At 39.5% G+C, this 18,881-nt stretch overlaps 1 protein-coding gene across 1 annotated transcript in view; it reads left to right on the top strand.

Annotated features, from left to right (window-relative positions):
• The window catches only part of LOC135699580 (titin-like), an 89,153-nt gene that overhangs the window by 62,464 nt on the left and 7,808 nt on the right, over positions 1-18,881 (top strand). The window contains exons 6-13 of the mRNA XM_065219857.1: positions 1,597-1,808; positions 10,259-10,427; positions 11,678-11,724; positions 11,788-12,578; positions 12,744-12,805; positions 16,560-16,670; positions 16,730-17,009; positions 17,068-17,173. Coding sequence (XP_065075929.1) covers positions 1,597-1,808; positions 10,259-10,427; positions 11,678-11,724; positions 11,788-12,578; positions 12,744-12,805; positions 16,560-16,670; positions 16,730-17,009; positions 17,068-17,173 — 1,778 coding nt within the window. The remainder of the gene's footprint in view (positions 1-1,596; positions 1,809-10,258; positions 10,428-11,677; positions 11,725-11,787; positions 12,579-12,743; positions 12,806-16,559; positions 16,671-16,729; positions 17,010-17,067; positions 17,174-18,881) is intronic.

Genomic DNA, 18,881 nt, shown 5'->3' with positions numbered 1-18,881 from the left:
AACTAGCCAATGGCTAAAAATCTCTTAAATAAAGATTTTAAAAAAAGTTTCTTGTTGAAAGCTCGAACTTTGAATAATCCGACACGACAACACGTTTCCAGAACTCCTGCGGCTTGTTAATGTGATTTCTTGAGAAGATCAGCAGTTTTTTTTTTCTTGTTGGCCTTGCTGATAAATGGTAGCTTCCGAGCAAAATGGCTCTTCAAAGCATGTTCAGCAATGCGTTATCGAATGGTTCGATAAGAAATCGACAAATTTAGCCTTTCTTTCACTCTTTTTGACGTAGGACTACGTCTGTGATTTCTATTTGGAGGTACACTTTGTGACAACCGAAAATGGAACATGTAACAAAATTATGAAAGATTTTGAACGTTAATAACTCAGCTGCCCCTTGACCAATTTCAATAAATTTATCGTCAGTCGATCATAAATATTCTAACGCAACTGCATCTATCATTTTTTCAAAATAATAATATTGAAAATTGCACGAATGTGCAACTGTTGCTATGATAATTAAAATTATCACCGATTGCCTGCGAAAAGCGATTTCCCTAACACAGATTTCAAAGTTGAATTCCATTCGGTCTCATCAAACGGTGTTTATTAAATCACCACATTGTGAGTGGTGGTGTTCCAGTACACAACGAAAGGCTCCCCGCAAGCAGCTAGCTATCAAGGCTGGTCTAAACCGCTGATCGGTTTCAGTGCTTTCGTTGCCTGACGTTGAACATTGTTCTCCAGTACACAACGAAAGGTTGCCTGCAAGCAGCGGGCTGCAGCACACATAAGCATCCATAGAAAGAGGATGAAGCCGCACCGCTATTGATCGGAATCAGTATCTCTTCGTAAGTCGCTGTGGGCCATGTACGTCAAGCGCTTCAAATTCCTATTCCTAAACAAAACACATGCTCCTGCTGCAGTTAACAAATAAGATTTCTTATATAAGACTACGTAGTCCTACGTCACCATTGCGGTTTTTAATCTCACGGATTATCCTGGTGTCTGTTCGAGAATCAGTTGTTCGTTTTTGTCCTCTTCCAGATTGATCAGCAACTCTTCCAAGCAATTGATGCTTCAAATAGATCTTCTGAACTGCATCACGGCTATTTTGCGTAGCGATTCGTTGGCAAAGTGGTATGATTTGATATGATAAATAGGCATTTATAGGCGTTTAACTTATATTTGAGTGGGTGGATCTTTTTTGTGCCAGTCACTGTAAGTATAGAATAAATCTTGGTATGTAGACCCCTAAAAGCGTTCAATCGTAAACAAATTATTTGTGTTTTTTGCACTAGTAAGATTTCTGCACCATTTACAACTTCTTCCCTCCCTAACTAATTTAGTACCTACCCGTTAATGTTTACAATTCACTCAACTTCCCTGCACGTTACTTGAACCACTCACCTTCAAAGCACATCTTTGCATGTCATCACCGCGCAATTACAACTCTTGAATCACGACAAAAACTCAACGCACCGTCACTCTAAGTAGAATGAAATGTGTAGAGGTCAATTGCCTCGCATATCCATTAAGAACTTTGTACGTCACTAGCGTGTACCTAATAGTAGCTAATTCTACCCATTCTCGCAATTTCAGATCTACCCATGATCGAAGGCCAAACCGAGCCGGCTAGTCCGAGCGATACGCATTTTGAACTACGCAAGATGCTCCAGAAGATCCTGGATGAGGTCACCAAGTTACCAGAACTGTTTAATCAAAGCGGTCTTCCATTGCGACCGGAGGAGCATCTGCCGTATTTCAGCCCCAAGAAGTACGAGCAGCTGCTGGCGAACGCTGTGCTCAATAAGGTAGGTTCGTTTTTTAGCTTGATTCAATTATCATTATGGTTCATTGGAGTGAGTTTTTTTTTATTTTAAATGGGTCATTGGGCTACAGAAGCCGAATGTGGAAGGTGGGAGTTGATAATTCCATTCACGAGCGTATATGGATAGAAGCAAACTGAACGAATATCCCTTGACCATTGGCATGTTTGTTCGGGTTAAGCGTGTGGAAAGGTACCGATAAGTCGTGGTTAGCCGTAATTGTTATGGGGTGTCAATTTCGTAATCGCTTACATTTGAAACTGTTCCGTACATGTATGATGGTTTTCCGGTGTTACGCGACGAAGAAAACGTGACAGGCACCCTATTGCAGTGGAAGTTGAAAATGATTGATTTTCTTCGAATGCGCACGTGAACGCATTTAAAATAATCCTTTTCCGTGAAGGTTTCGGTGTCAAGAGCGGACAAAACATAGAAATACATAGCAAATCATCACAAGTGGTTGACAAAATGAACAATTAAATGCATTTGTATGACTATGTAGGTACTCATGTTTCCTATGTAGGTATTTATGTTTTCAACGGTAAATCTTCACGCATTTTTTTATTTGACGTTGGACCGGTTTGATCACAAATTTAAGTGTCGACAATTTTATAAAAATAAATCTTTGGCTTCTACATCAGGGGTTATCATTTTTTAGAAATTAGTTTGTATACAATAGCCCTTTTTAAATGGTAGTCTAAATCATATTTTTTTTATTTCATGGAAAAAGGGCATGCACAGTTTCTTAAACCCACAAAGCTTCATTGGATTCTTAAGTTGGATGAAATAGTTTAAGGATAGAGAGAAGGATTAGATCAATTTAATTCCACTACCTTAACACTCCGAACACGATGCCTCCGGTAAAATGTGTAAAGGCAAACTTGCAATGTTTGAAAAATCATAGCTCAGCCATTTATTCACAAATTTAAAATTTATTGGCACCATTTGAAACTTCATGCTTTAAGATTTATTCAGAATCAATTGATTTATAATCGGTTGATAAATTACTGAGCTATGGTTTTTCAAACATTGCCAATTTTCCGTTACACATTTTGTCGGAGGCATCGTGTTCGGAGTGTTAATTTGCTACGCACCAACAATTTGCAAACTTCTTCAGCGTCTTCTGTTTCTTTACTTAGGTATTCCACTATAGACGCCAACGTTCATCAGGATAAAATAGTTGTTATTTGAAATTCCTTTCGGAAAGTGCGCTTGTAGATAGTAAATTGCACTTGAAAAAAAATTCTAAGTGTTTAAAATCTTTTTTTTTTTATTTTAGATACGCGCTGTAAAAATCTAATTGTTATCCCATTTAGATTAAACTGGTTCAAAATTAATCGGTTCTATGTACTAGGGGAGTGCAGGATACATGACTGAGTGTTTGGCCCTAGTGGCAGGCATGGAAAATCATTTACATTCATTTCATACATTCATTTACATTCATTTGCCTCTAACTTTTTTCATCAACAGCATTTCGCTAAATGATGTATATAGCTTTTGTAGGTTTTGTTATAAGCTACAACTTTTGCTCAAAATTCAAATCAGTATCTCTTATGCAACACGAACTAGAGCGGGAAGAACTTGTTACTGTTTTTCAGTGAATGTAAAATGCATTCACTGGAAAACAGTAGTGGCTTCTGTTCGCTCTGGTTCGTCATGCATCAGAGATACGGATTTGACTTGTTAACAAAAATTGTAGCTAATAACAAAACCTACAAAAGCCAAATACATTATTTTGCGGAATGCTGTTGATGAAAAAAGTTAGAGGCAAATGAATGAAAATGAATGCACGAAATGAATGCAAATGATTTTCCATGCCTGCCTAGTGGTCGTCATATTGGTACTATGTATTACAAAAAGGAACCTTATCAGACTATTAACGGACGTGGGGTATTTTTTCGAAGAGGGACTAGATGCCACTTTGGAATTCAAGATGGTGGCCATCGGTTTTAGAAATACTATCAAATAGCGAACAATATGGGTAGTTTCGGAAAAAAAAACTTTCAAATCCTATAATATGTGTATGTTCAGATCGAGACGTGCAAAGATAAAAATTCTATGTTCGCAATCAATTTGGATCCCAATTTGGCAGCCGCCTGTTTTATAGAAAAAAAAACTGTCAAATACCCTACAATATGGGTGTTTCCGCCGTCATTGTGGAATTAAAAAAATCCTTACTATATAATAAAGTCCCCATTCTGAAAATACTCATATTGCAGGGGATTCGTAATTTTTTCTCAAACCGATGGCCTCCACATTGGATTCCAAAATGGGCATATTCGACTACTACACGCAGGCATGGAAAATACATTCATTTACATTCATTTGCCTCTAACTTTTTTCATCAACAGCATTTCGCAAAATGATGTATAGAGCTTTTGAAGGTTTTGTTATAAACTACAATTTTTGGTCATAACTCAAATCTGTATCTCTTATGCATCACGAATTAGAGCGGGCAGAACTTGTCACTGTTTTTCAGTGAATGTAAAATACATTCACTGAAAAACAGTAGTGGCTTCTGTTCGCTCTGGTTCGTCATGCATGAGAGATACGAATTTGACTTGTTAACAAAAGTTGTAGCTAATAACAAAACCTACAAAAACTTTAAACATCATTTTGCGGAATGCTGTTTAAGAAGAAGATAGAGGCAAATTAATGTAAATGAATGCACGAAATGAATGCACGTAGTCCCCGTTCGGATAGCACCCATATTGCAGGGTATACGACATTTTTTCTAAAACCTTTTCACTTATTAAAAATTATGATAAAAGTTCGTATTCATTTTGGTGTCTTCGGTGCACTTATTTCTTATTGTGCAAGCAATAAGTGCTCCGAAGACACCAACATGATTGAACCGTAACATGCACTTCTATCACACATTTTGAATTTTTGGAGCAGTCTAGTTTCAGATGCAATAAGCAATATTTTCTAACTTTACACGTCGTCCCCGTTCTGAACAGACCCATATTGTAGGATTTGACAGCTTTTTTTTCAATTATCGATGGCCGCGATTCGTAATTGTGTGTCGTATTGTAAGGAGCTCGTTTTCCTGGTGGCAAACCTTTTTGCTTACTGAGCACAAACCGTGGGTTCAACCCCAAGCTTTCAGCAAAACGAATCCTGCTGTAAACTCAACTATTTTATATAACACCCCAGTGATTTCTCCTGTATGTGCAGAGGATTTCTTGGCTTGCAACATAGCTGGTATCACGTCAACACATTCCTACCCATTCTTTTCTTGACCTGCGTTCGTTCGCGGTTGGCACTGATATTGCCTAGTTTGAGATCACCTGTTTTTATACATTAAGGATGAAAGCTAGTCCCAAGCATCGTCTATTGGTTCTCTGTATAATTGCAGCTGGTTTGGCAATAACAGAGTAGCAAACCGTGGGTGATTATTTATGCTAATCAAAAGTTCAACAAAAAAGTGCTACAACGTTCCAAGAAAAAAAAAATTAGTAACTGTTACAGTGTTTTTTTTTTACGGTTCTGATAATTTTATGTGCTGAAAAAATGAATCACTAAAAATTTATGATCGATAAACTAAATTTTAGGGAATTACCATAAAAAATGCTTCATAACTCGGAAAATACTCGACTTAGAATTTTGGATCTTCCATCAAAGTGGCTATTTTTTTTTTAATTTAGCAACTTTTACTGAAGCCATGATTCCCCTATACATACCTTCAAAGATTAAAATTTGTTTTTTCATTGTTATCATCGTAAGACATGACTAATTTTTGTTACTTTCAAATAGTGGAGGATGATTCTGCAAACAAATCTTCAGAAAATACTTTATGGATAAAATGAAACGGTCAAGATCTAGGAAAAAAGTTCCTCATTGGTATTGAAATGAAAGGTATTGTGGTCTCATAATATACTATTATTTATTTATTTTTTCAATCCGTCAACCGGTTCGGGAGATATGGCTGGAACATGTTCCGGTCAATACGGGTTACTAACAAAAATTGAATGTTGAATAAGAGCAAAATCAGGCTTGAATTTGCGTTTTTAGCTAAAAATTGCTGATTCAGCTTTTAATTAGCTCATATTGTTTGATTAGATGTGAGTTTATAATTAGCCTGAAACTTGTTAAACCCATCAAGTGGCATCTCAAATGACATGATAATTCAAAAAGATCAATAGTGGCCATGTTGAGTGTTCTGCGGAAGTGACCAGTATCTAACTTGTGTCAAAACCCATAATACGACGTCTTAAATCACATGATAAATGTTGTGCATTGTGGTTAAATCAAGTGCCCAGAACCACACTGGACACAACCGAATATGTTCTTCCTGGTCTGCCATGAGCTATTGTTAAGATCAATCAAGCGCTTTGGAATTACGAGTACTGCATATAAATGGTTTGAAAGCTATTTGTCTGACAGAACTTAACAGACTGTTTTTAATGATTCTTTTTCCAGTCCCGTGGAGAATAACCTTGGAGTGCCCCAGGGAAATGTATTAGGGCCCCTGTTATTTATTATGTATATTAATGACTTGCGACGTGTTTTACGATTTTGCGACATTAATCTTTTTGCAGATGATACTGTGTTATTCATTGCAGCTAAGGATTTAGATGATGCCGTTTTACACTTGAATGAAGATTTGCGTTCTCTAAGTAGATGGTTGAAGTATAATCAGTACCCGTAACGTGGGTAGATCACCTTTTCGTGGTACGTTACGGGATGTAAGATGTACCACCGATTCCTAGTCCTGATTACTTCAAACTAGGGGAACAGGATTTTTCAGTAATCCAAGGAACACATCTTAGTCCTTATTACTTTTTATGCCTTGTTGATAGTGACAAGACTCGGCTTTGTGCACGGAGGATGATCTTAAAACAAGGAAAAAAATAAGTTAGTTGTCTTCAGATGAACTACTTCAAACTAGGGAACAACGAATAGAAGATTAGAAATCACATAGATATGTGATTCCTAATCTTCTATTCGTTGTTCCCTAGTTTGAAGTAGTTAAGACTAGGGTTCTGATGCATGGTGATTATCGGTGTCATACCTTAATTTTGTTGTTAAGGAATCCAATTTTGACTGACAAAGGAGCGCGCCTTTGGAGGGTGTTTCAACACTCCGAAGGGTATAAATAGCGGGACCTTTCAATTAGAGTCGGATCCTTGCGATAAATGCAAGAGTGGCAACTGTAAAAAAATCGAATACTTCATCATTTCTCAATAATGATGGAGTAATACGACATGCACTAAACTAAGGACATTGGATATACTACAATAGGTCAATTTACTGGTCGCAGTAGTGTTAGGTCCCGAACAGAGGGAAAAAAAATAAATAATCAGTTGAAATCGAATACAAGTAAAACTAAATTTATTGTATTATTGCGAAATCGATTAAATATCTTGGCGAGATTATTGATGACAAACCTAAGTTCAACTCTCACATTGACAATTTCATCAAGAAAATGGCCAAGAAGTATGGAATTCTATGTCGGCTGAAAAACGATTTAACTATTGCCAGTAAAATACAGCTATACATATCAATCACCTCTCTCTTTTGCCCTTCCATTTTATTTCTGGCCAATGAAACACAAATATCGAGATTACAGCACTTGCAGATTAAGATAAGGCGAGTAATAGATTTGAGGTGTAATAGATTCACTCTCTCAACTTTGATGCTAAGCAATTGGTGAAGCAAAGAATTGTACATTTGACTATGGTGCTCATTTTTAAAGCAGGTAACGGTTTGCTGCCTCGATATTTGTGTGGTCGAATTGAAAGAGGAAGGGACTTTCATAGATGAAATACTAGAAACGCGGTTGAAATAAGAACACCGCATATCATTGGGAAATTATGTTACTTCGCATCCCTGAATGCAGACTTGATCAAAATATCAGTCGGAATTTCAAAAGGTAAGATGGGTCAGATCTCACCATAGGTGGATGAATTTAGGTCTTCAATCGATTTGAACTCCAAATGCGAGATCGGAGGTGAATTGTATCTTGAACCGTGTTTGTTCGCCTTAACTTTCCAATAGAAATTGAATTGGCATTTCAAATGTTAGGACGATCCAATGATAAATAATTCCTTTGTTTATAACGAACCTATTTTGGGCTGTCCAGTAGCGTACACAGTATTTTAAGAATTCGTATGCGAAAAATAAAACAGAAAAAAATCTCTCCTAAAACTCTTCATGTTAAAAAATACCTGGTCTCGACTTAGTGTTCTTTTCAACACACATTCACAGCTATTGCATACGAGCTTCCTGATCGTATTATGACTAGGGACTAGGATAAGTGATCCAGTTATTGCACTAATTCTCCAATGTTTGGCCCTGCGGCCTAACTCAAATTTCAAATAAGTTATCATGCTATTATTCGTGTAGATATAATCCTTGCATGGAAACAAATTTGGTAAAGGAAGAAAAAACTCCTGGGCCAAAAACTGGCTCACTTAACCTATGTAAAGGGTTATACGGTCAAAATTTGGTCAATATCAACTTGACGTATTTCTTTCAATTTTGCATTTAAAAAAACCTGAACACCCCTCATTTTGAAGGTGTGTGTGTGTAGAATGTTGCTCCTATTTTGATTTTGGAATTCACTCTTCAGTTGTCAAAATGCCGTCCAAGCAAGAAGAGCAGCGTATCAAAATTCTGCTCGCGCATCGCGAAAATCCGAGCTACTCGCACGCAAAGTTGGCAAAATCGCTAAAAGTTGCCAAATCAACCGTTACAAATGTAATTAAAGTGTTTGGGGAACGTTTGTCGACAGCCAGGAAGTCTGGATCGGGGGGAAATCGAAAACCGGAAGCCGCTGAGACGACAAAGAGAGTTGCCGGTAGTTTCAAGCGAAACCCTAACCTCTCTCTCCGAGATGCCGCAAATAAGCTGGGTGTATCGTCTACAACCGTGCATCGAGCCAAAAAACGAGCCGGACTATCGACTTACAAGAAGGTAGTGACTCCAAATCGCGATGATAAACAAAATACGACGGCCAAAGCGCGATCCCGGAGGCTGTACACGACGATGCTGACGAAGTTTGACTGCGTGGTAATGGACGACGAAACCTACGTCAAAGCCGACTACAAGCAGCTTCCGGGACAGGAGTTTTATACGGCAAAAGGAAGGGGAAAGGTAGCAGATGTTTTCAAGCACATGAAACTGTCAAAGTTCGCAAAGAAATATCTGGTTTGGCAAGCCATCTGTACCTGTGGCTTGAAAAGCAGCATTTTCATAGCTTCCGGGACTGTCAACCAAGAAATTTACGTGAAAGAGTGTTTGAATAAACGTCTGCTGCCTTTCCTGAAGAAACACGGTTGTTCCGTACTGTTTTGGCCGGATTTGGCATCTTGCCATTACGGTAAAAAGGCCATGGAGTGGTACGCCGCCAACAACGTGCAGGTGGTTCCCAAGGACAAGAACCCTCCCAACACGCCAGAGCTCCGCCCAATTGAGAAATACTGGGCTATTGTCAAGCGGAACCTAAAGAAGACCAAAAAAACTGCTAAGGGCGAGCAGCAGTTCAAGGCAAACCAAATTTTGACCGTATCACCCCTTATGTCGCCAGAAACCACACAGCTAAAAAAAAGTAGTGTAAATTTCCGTTACTATGATGCACATAAATGGAGCGTCATATATCATACAAGTTTAGATTATAGATCGTGTAAATTTATGAGACATGTCATGTAATATCCCATATATTGTATGCAACTGTCCACTTTGTTTGCAACATTTCTTGCAAGTTGCTAGTTTACGTGAAAAGGAAGTTTACATGTATGAATGTTTGCATGCATGGATGCTTACATCGCCAGTAAAATTCAAAATTTTTTGGTGTGCATATATCTTGTGCTTTAGAGAAAAAATAGCACTGCAGACCAAATTCATGTTCCATAAAATTACTATGAATAAAATTGCATGGAATATCATGTTCTGCGTATAATTACGCATTGAAAAAGACAGTCGTACACCTTCAGTAGACCCCTCGGTGTGGTTGCAACCGAACGAAACATACAAAAACTGAACTTCTAAGGATTCCATATGACCACATTTGCAACGTCTTCTGCTCACCTATTTCCAGTTTGTTTTCCTTCAGTTCGCATGCGGTTCCTCCCATTCGATTTAAAAAAAAATCGACGACCGTGAGCCATTACCTTCCAGTGGAACGTTTCAGTCCAAATATTACCTCCGTGCCGTTGAAACGTTCATTTCCTCAGTTCCAGACGCGAAAATAGCCTATGAAGTGCGATATTCCTATTTCCCTGTGCTATTTTATCTAAAGATTTTGTTCTGCGATAACAAGGAACACACCACCAGGAGAATTTAATTAACTTGTACCCTAGCGAAACATCACATCAGTGAACCATACTGAATCGAAGAATTCTGTGTCAATACGGTTGAATTGATCATGACCGTGCTGGCCATAGTACTGTGCACCATCTATCTATACTTTGTGTGTGAATATTTTCTCCTAGGTGGTAGAGAACTACCGCAATCCGCAAAACTTTGAACACGTGGAGCAGCAGCCAACGAAGCAGCAACCGGAAGTGGACAAAGCTGGCCCTCCGACGACCGGAGCGACATCGGCGGGTTCAGCACCGGCCACCGGAACTACCTTCGACATCAATCATAACAAAGTTCCTGGTAAGTGTGTGGGAAAGCTTTTTCCCAAATCAATTACACTGGCAATTGTTGTCCTCCTCTGTTGAAATGTGTCCTGTTCAAATATGTTTAAAGTGTAAAAATGTTCCATATTAATGTGATAAGTTGCAAAAGTTTCGTAGGTTCAATAGGAATAATTATTTAGAATTGCATGAATCTTATACTAACAAACACTGATCTGTAGACACCCGACAAAGAGTTTACCGATTTCATCGAACGCATGTAAGATACCAGATTCTACGTTCTAGCACCATTTGGATCAGAGGTAATCAAACCAATTTTATTAGTTGTGCAAAGGTGTGATACGCTTACAGATTGATGGTTTGCAGTGGATAAATTTTGAGGCCTTTTGAGAGCTTTGTATATATTCTCGGTTTAAAATTGATTGAAAGGAAAAAAAGACAAGATATTTCGATTGCCAAGCAAATCTAAAGAACGCTATGTCCATGGCTATAGATAGAAAGATTAGCCTACTTTGGCCATTGTTTGCACAGGGCATGCTGAGACTAGAAAATTTGCGAGTAAATCCTCTTCGCGTCGTTCAGTATCATGTTTTCGTAGAAGGCCGTGCGCTGGCGCCCCTTCGATTTTCTTTTGCTATCTACATATCTAGCTATAGATTAGACAAGTTGAGGTACCGGTACTTCTTAAATTTTATACTCTCCTAATTACGATACTTACATGCTTATTCACTATTGAATTACAATATGGTACACCAAAACTAGGAAGTACGAAACTTGACGCTCTTGGCCCTGACAGGTAAACCAAATAACCAAAGTCTGGAAGTCATAAACTGAACCCAAATGACAACAGTGGAAGGGAAAAATAATTGCATTAAAGTTGTCACCGTCTGAGGTTCGCCATGTGTAGAAAATTCGATTGATTTTGAGACTTTCGCAAACTTGTCTTTCATGGGCGTGGGTTGTAATGTAATTATAGCTACGCAGTGATTTGTTATTTTGTACAATCAATAAAGAAAAAACTGGTCAAAATTTAAACGCTTCAAGGACGTGGGCTACTGCGATTGGCAAAATGCTAAAGAGGGTGGAGGTTATGGTTCTGCATATTTCGCAATGACGCTTTACTTGCTTCCCTTTATTGAGATGGATGCGCTTTATTGAACTTTCTTCCTTATAGGGATCTCTAAAATCCAGATTTTCTAGTGCCATGAAGTGGTATATATACTTACAATGGAGAATGTTTTGTTTTCTTTTCATTTTGCAATCATTAAGGTAAAAGCCTGTTGAACGAAGCCAACCTAAGACAGATGTCGTTGGATGTAAGTAGTATAATATGTTTCCAATTTACGCCCATTATATACGAAATGTTGCTTTCCAAACAGAAGGAGTTGAAGGAAGATCTTTATGGCCGGTCGCTTTCAGAATCAGACGAGTCGTATCTGAGTGACTACATCCAGAAGCATACAGTGCCTTTGCCGGATTTGTCAGATACCACAGGGTCGGGATCAGGCCCTGAGGATGATCTACTATCCCTCAAATCAAACACTACCGATGGAACTTGGGAGGAGAATTGGTTATTCAAAAAACGACAGCTGAAAGCAACCGAATCTTCAATTGCCATGCTGGTGCCATCTCCAACCGAAGAAGTTAAGGCTCTGATCGGCGATAAGAATGCTGATGAAGTCAGTGATCTTTCTGAGGCTGGATCCGATGTTGAGGACTACGATTCAGATAGCAACCATAAGAATACTACCACAGATCCTAGTAGTTCCACTAGGAAAACAGAACAATCACTTGAAGACCATGTCCAGGACAGTTTAATTTCGATAAACTCAATCGCTTCCAATGAGCCGGTTCTCTCGGAAGCCAAGAATGATCTGTTACTGAAGGAACAATCTTTTCCACTCGAAACTTCTAATCATCTGGTAGACGACCTTATCAGTATCGAACCCAGTTCGGAGAAAACGGAAGCTGCCAATCCGACATTGGTGGATAGTGAATTGAATTCGTTCCTGTTCGGTCCCGAATCGGTACTTGTGGAAGAAAACAATAATATAGTCAAGCAACATGAAGTGGAAACAGATGACGTCAAACTCATGCAGGAACTTATCCAAAATGCTCCGAAGCACAGTGACACCGATGGAAATGTACAATATCCAATCGGTATCGCTAGGTAAGTGAGATTAGAATTGACGTAATCAAGCTTCTTGTAGCTTAGCAAACAGCTTGTGCCTGTGCTTTACCTTTCAATGTTGTCTTGTTGGGTTTCGTGAACATTGCTTGTGTTTAGGACTGAAAAATGTTCTAATCAATGAAACTATTCTCTCGAAACTTTCAGAACAATCCCAGTCGACAGACCAACCGCTGAGTGTGACCGAAAAGAAATCCCAATAGAAACAGGTAAGCGTGTATTTCAGTTCACTGTTACATACGTAGATAGAAAACCTGCTAGTTAACCCTCTATAGCACGCTTTCACGAGCTTATCCATTGTCAACAAATAATAAATAGAAAAAATATAAAGCTTAATGTTTTCTAGCAATCACACTAACACTCTTACTCTATACACTCTCCCCACAAACTGATCACACACAGCACCACATAACACCGAACACAAAACTAAACCCAATGTAACCGTATCCGAAGTAGATGTAGATAACCCTAGTAATCCACGTAGCAGAAATCTTAACCTTAGCATTAGCCCTGATCAAACCCACCTGGAAGGCAAAACCACAACGATCCTAGACAACATCAGGAAACCCGATCCCAAAGCTCCAACTTCCGCTGAGCCGCTATCACCACACCCGATCGCCCTTAACATAACGGAAGTTTACGAACGCTCCATGAAACCTCCGCTAATGTCTATTTCAGAGGAAGACCTGGAATCGAACGCTTCAACAGCCTTCCGTTCGATCCTATCGCCTTCCGACAGTGTGACTTCTACGGCTGATGAAAGTGATTACAAAACCGTCTCCCAGAATGAATCGAGTGCGACTACCACAGCAGAGGCCGACACCGATAACAGTTTGATGTTGGATAGCCTACCATCGCAACATTCGTTGGATTCTTCCGCAGAAAGCAGTCGGCATTACAGGGAGGAGGAATTTAGTTCGATTAACATCGGCCATGAGGGACAAGAATCAGACGAAACATCGAAACCATCCCTGGAGCTGCTAGAGTTGAACGAAGCATCTTCGGGAGCAGTTTACGTATGCGACAAGAGTAAGTTGGAGTTTGCCGAGCAGTTGAAGGAACTGAGACAGCAACAACAGCATCATCCGGAGTCTGAGGAAAAGAAAGAAAATATGGACAGAAACGAAAGAATCTACGTGGGGCATGATTTAGTAGCATTCAATAACAATGCTTCCAGTCCGGAAGAAATGAAGGAACAAAAAGATCGATCATTGCAAAATTCGCTAACCATAGATCAAACAAGAGACATACTTGAGCAACAAACAGCAAATACGACAGAATCAGCAGGTGACAAAGCAACCATTGAAGATCCAAAGGATCAGCAAACCACCCTGATCGAAGAAGGCGTTGAAAAACCGTTGCACGTATCGCTTAGCTATGAAACTGAAACACAAGTCATTGACTTGAAAGCTGAATACGAGCAACCAGAGAATCAATGCTTGCCAATCATTGCAAATCCTACGCAAATCATAGATCCTGATTTGCTCGAATATGTGGAAAATCCAGAACTAAATGACAAAACTGCTGCGGAATCTGCAACAATTCATTCAAGTTTGATCGATATAGATTTTAACGATTCAACTCATAATGGATTGAAAGAGAAGTTAGTTGAATCAGATCACCAAAAACAAGATCTTATAGATGAAATCACTGAACAAACACCTCAACAAACTTTATTGCATGCTACGGAAGTATGCTTAGAAACAACCAAAGCCAAAACTGAAGAACTTGTTATTGTTTCTGATACTGCGGTAGAAACTGCAGAATCAGCTCTATTACAAAATGTGGAATTGGAATCAAGTCCAATAAAGACGTTGGAATGCATTGATCTACTGGGGGGCATACAAGCCAGCGATCAAATAACAGATGGTTCATTGCATTCACCTTCCTTACAAAGTGCACCTTTGCCCAGCAATGACTCTATAAATAACTATTACTTTGATGAAATATCAGCTCAACTTACGATGGAAGTAAAGGGCGATAAAAGTCAAAGAGATTCTTGCGCTACAGCTTTTGAAGAAAATAATAGAAATGAAGAAAGTGAATTCGAGAAATCAAATTCAGAAACAGGAACACAGGAAAAAGACAAGAAACCACAAGAAATTGAACCAACTCTTGACGTGAATCATACTGAATCCAAGAACGATTCCAAAACAGACCCAGATCGGAATTTGGATCAGAAATTATCATCGCAAGAAATAATCTTAGAACAGAATCACACAGAAGATGCAAAACCTAAAAACGAAGAGAACGTTGAAACAAAAATTGTGTCCGATGTTCTGAATGCTCATTTGTATTCCGAACAACAGATCTCGAAACCTTGTGAGAACCTAGAAACATTCAGTGTGGATTCGAATGATGAAATTAAGAACCCCGAAGCTACATTTTTACACTCCATTTCTGAAGAGTCAACCTTCAGTTCTTCTACGTCTGAGTTCACCTCTACAGAACCTGAATCGATCAAAAGCACAGAAAATAAAACAACGTTGAACACTGACCCATCTAATGAACTTACAGATCAATGTGAACAAGCTACAACCACAAACGAACCATTGAACAAGAACGAAGTCACTTCTGATCTTGAGCAAAATTACGCTTTAACTGTTCATGAATACACTGGTGACAAAAGATTAGCAGATGTTGTTGGTCCTACTACCTCGGTTGATTCAGCTGTAAAACTTGACGATGAACTAATTTCCTCTTCAAACATCGAAACTACAACTTCAGAAAACCTCGAGAAATCTTCTGATCCACAAAACCAGCCTCCCGAAAGAACTCAAACCTGCGAAGCAATCGTGACAGACTCTGAACATCATGAGCGTCTCAGTCCCACTCCTGGTTCAGTGCCTAATCCGCCTGACATTCTTCTAGGTACCACTGAAGCATTAGATGAGTCCGACAGTGAGCATTTGAAATCGAATGACGGTTTACCAAGTCAATCTGGATCATCTAGCCCGACGGACACGTCAACGGAAGCCATCGCCGGATCTGTCGACAGAGCATCTAGTCCGGAAGAATCTTATTCTGCTCTCACAGACGAAAAATCAACTATTTCCAACGGACAGCTGAAGCTACAAGACTCAGAACAACTGTTTTCCTTAAGCCGAACCCCTACTCCAGAAAAAAGACGCCATTCTACTCCGATCGCTATTGTGACACAGCAGATGCGACAATACTGCGAGGAGCTGAAGGGTATTCTTTATCCTCCAAAGTCACCTGAGACTGAAACAGAAGTAAAGCCACAAACACCTGAAAACCTTGATGCTCTACAGCTCTTCCAGGAAGAACTGCGTGCAGCTAACGAGGATCCCTCCCAGTGTGATGTCAAACCATGCAAGGATCATCCTATACAAGCAATTCCACCCAATGAAGGCAACGTTCCTGTTTCGGGAAAACTACTCACACCTATGGAAGAATTTGCTATTAGAACAGCAAAATACAATCACATTTTACGTAATATAGACTACGTTGAAGAGAGTGTTCCCATAGCAGAAGAAGCCGAGTGCTTGATGACGCAAAATGTAGAACAATCCACCGTTGATGCCGTAGTAATGGTTACCCCAAGTGCAGAAGAACACGCTGTTAATGAAGCGATCGTTGTTGAGCACACACCTACACCAGAACCAGTAGCTTTGACACAAGTTTCATACGAACGGCAGACCACCTCTACTGTCGAGGAGCTGGAAACCGTTTATCATCCAAATGATTCATTTGATTTTCCACCACCACCACCTCCAGAGATCCTGGAGAAAGTTGACGAACTCAATCAATGCGATCCGGAGATTTCTTCGCTATCAATACCGCTTGCCACGGTTTGTGTTTTAACTAACAACAGTGACACTAACCTCACCATTATTGTTGATACTACTAACAACTCGAATGATCAACAACCGCCGAGCTTCCTCTCGGAGGCATCTATTTCGATAGAAGAACCAGACTCATCTCAATCCCAACAAATTCCAGCACAATCTGCACCGGAGAAACAGAAACCATCGGAACTGGCCAATGGTCACGTTCCAACGACAACCAATGGTTCCACGGACGATTCCGGAGAGGAAGAAAAGCTTATACCTGGTAAGTGGGAACTAGTACAATATCATAAGATCGATCATTACAGTTGATCACACCATTAGGATCCATTGCCGAGCGTGAGCACTTGAAATGGCGGAACGCTTCACCTATCGCCAACAATCCGTATTCTCCAGATGTGTTACAGAAACGGCTGGAAGAGTCGAACAGAAAATCAAGTATGTTTGACTTTGATCGGTTGGCAGATAGAGCTCTCACATCCCCGACCATGGAAGTGCCTGATGAACCTGAACTCGTCTTGGCTTCCAAGGATGATGATGATACTGCTGAGAAGGATCGTTCGTTGCAATCCGTGGTTGGAAGCAATCCAAATCGATATCAAAGGTAAGAAATATTGTGACAACCTTAGTACTCAGCTATGTAAATTGAATCTTTCACACAGATACGGTAGAGATTACTACATAAATGACGCCAAGCGTGCTTGTGGATCGCGAAAGGAGACACCGGATCTATCGGGTCAATTAACGCACAGTACCGACGACGAGAAAGTGAGTCAACAATCCTATTACCTAACAACCAATTCCTACATCATGGACAAGTTCTTAAACAACGATCATACTCCATCACAAAGTGGACCAACCTCTGTTTCAACATCGGTTTCCCCTCAACCACCACCGTCCCTCCGATCTACACGTAGTATTCCTAGACAGAACCGAGCCTCTCCACGTCCGGCTTCAGTAGATCTAGGTTACTTTACGAAAGCCTCATCCAACGCGGATAGTGAGGTTGATATCCCTGCAAGTGTCATATCTCAATTTGAGCAGGAAATGCTTCACAGCAATTTCAAGCGAGACAGTTTCCGTGCTAGAAACTCTTCTACGCGACAGTTTGTCTTGAACCCCATTTTTGATGAATCGTCCAACCCTGTATGTCTAAATGAACAACCGATCGAGCCACAAGAAAAAATCCGCACTCTTCCCCGCAGTTCTTCCACAAAGCAGTATGATCGATTCTTTAGCATTCCTGTGCAGGTCAGTCCCGTAGTGGAAACCGTATTTACCGATCTGGGAACGCTGCGCCGAGGTGCCAGTGTTCGCAGTCCAACGGAAGAACATTCACGTCCGGTCGTGAATAGAAGTAGTAGTTGTAGATCCAATATCAGTAAATGATAACGGTGGTGGTTTAGCGCTGAAACTATATTTGAAAGTTTAGGGAACTGTGCCAAAACAAGTCTTTATTAGGAATACAGGTTTTTAAACAGTATACATTATAAGTAGATATCCATTTATTCCCATTACCTACCATAGTGCAATCATAAGTTATGCATGTAAATATGTCCAACATATAAAATAATACTGCTTTAGACCAGTGTTTAGTGATTATTAGAAGATCAATTGGTGAAGAATAAAAGCAAATTTTACAGTTATCGTTACGAACCAAACAGTTTTTCTACGTACACACAAACAGAACAGAACACAACACAACCAAAGAAACACTGTCAGTGATCATTTTCAGACCTGATCCAACCGGTAAGTCCACCCGCTCAATGTTATTAGCTTCGTGAAAATGTTCTAGCGTAAGTCCCATGTACCCAAACCATGTTTAATTTTGTTCAAGTCCGTAGTCTAGAGGTGACGGTATAGATATCATTTACACAAAAATAAACAGACACCGGTAAATGTATATTCACACGGTTCTACAGTCATACACCGTCCTAAATATGCATAACTAATAATCTTAGAAAAGCGACAGAAATCATATTACACTGGGATCATGTAAAAATTTGCTTTCTAGTTCTTCTCCAAGCGAACGTCTTCTAATAATACTAACCATTGTTGTAATCGAAAATTTAACCAAATCATAGGAGAAGAAGAATCCCATCAGAGTTTCATCTACAGCTCCTAATATCTCCCCGAATTTCGCGCGCAATTGTTTCTGTGATGTACATACTGATTCAATATTTTAGAACTCCGCTTCTCAGCACTAAAATTTAAAATTTATATTACAAACCTTCGGATCATGTTACCAATATGCTCTGAACGTAACTCAAGTGGCACGCTTCCGTCACAATAAGTTGCAGCAAGTGGGATGTAACCTGCACTATCTTGTGAAAAGGGCTGGAGCACATCATAAAAAATTTATAAAATTATAAAAATCAGATTGTTTTGACCAAATGTGGATTTTTTTACCATGTATTTTTTATGCGATAGCCATCTATTTGCCTATAACTTTGGCTCAGACGTTATTCCGATTTGA

Source organism: Ochlerotatus camptorhynchus, unplaced genomic scaffold (assembly GCF_037179485.1).
Source record: "Ochlerotatus camptorhynchus isolate MF236.1 unplaced genomic scaffold, CSIRO-AGI_Acam_v1.1 ptg000112l, whole genome shotgun sequence".
Classification (NCBI taxonomy): Eukaryota; Metazoa; Arthropoda; class Insecta; order Diptera; family Culicidae; genus Ochlerotatus; species Ochlerotatus camptorhynchus.
This window is presented reverse-complemented; position numbering and strand designations above follow the sequence as displayed.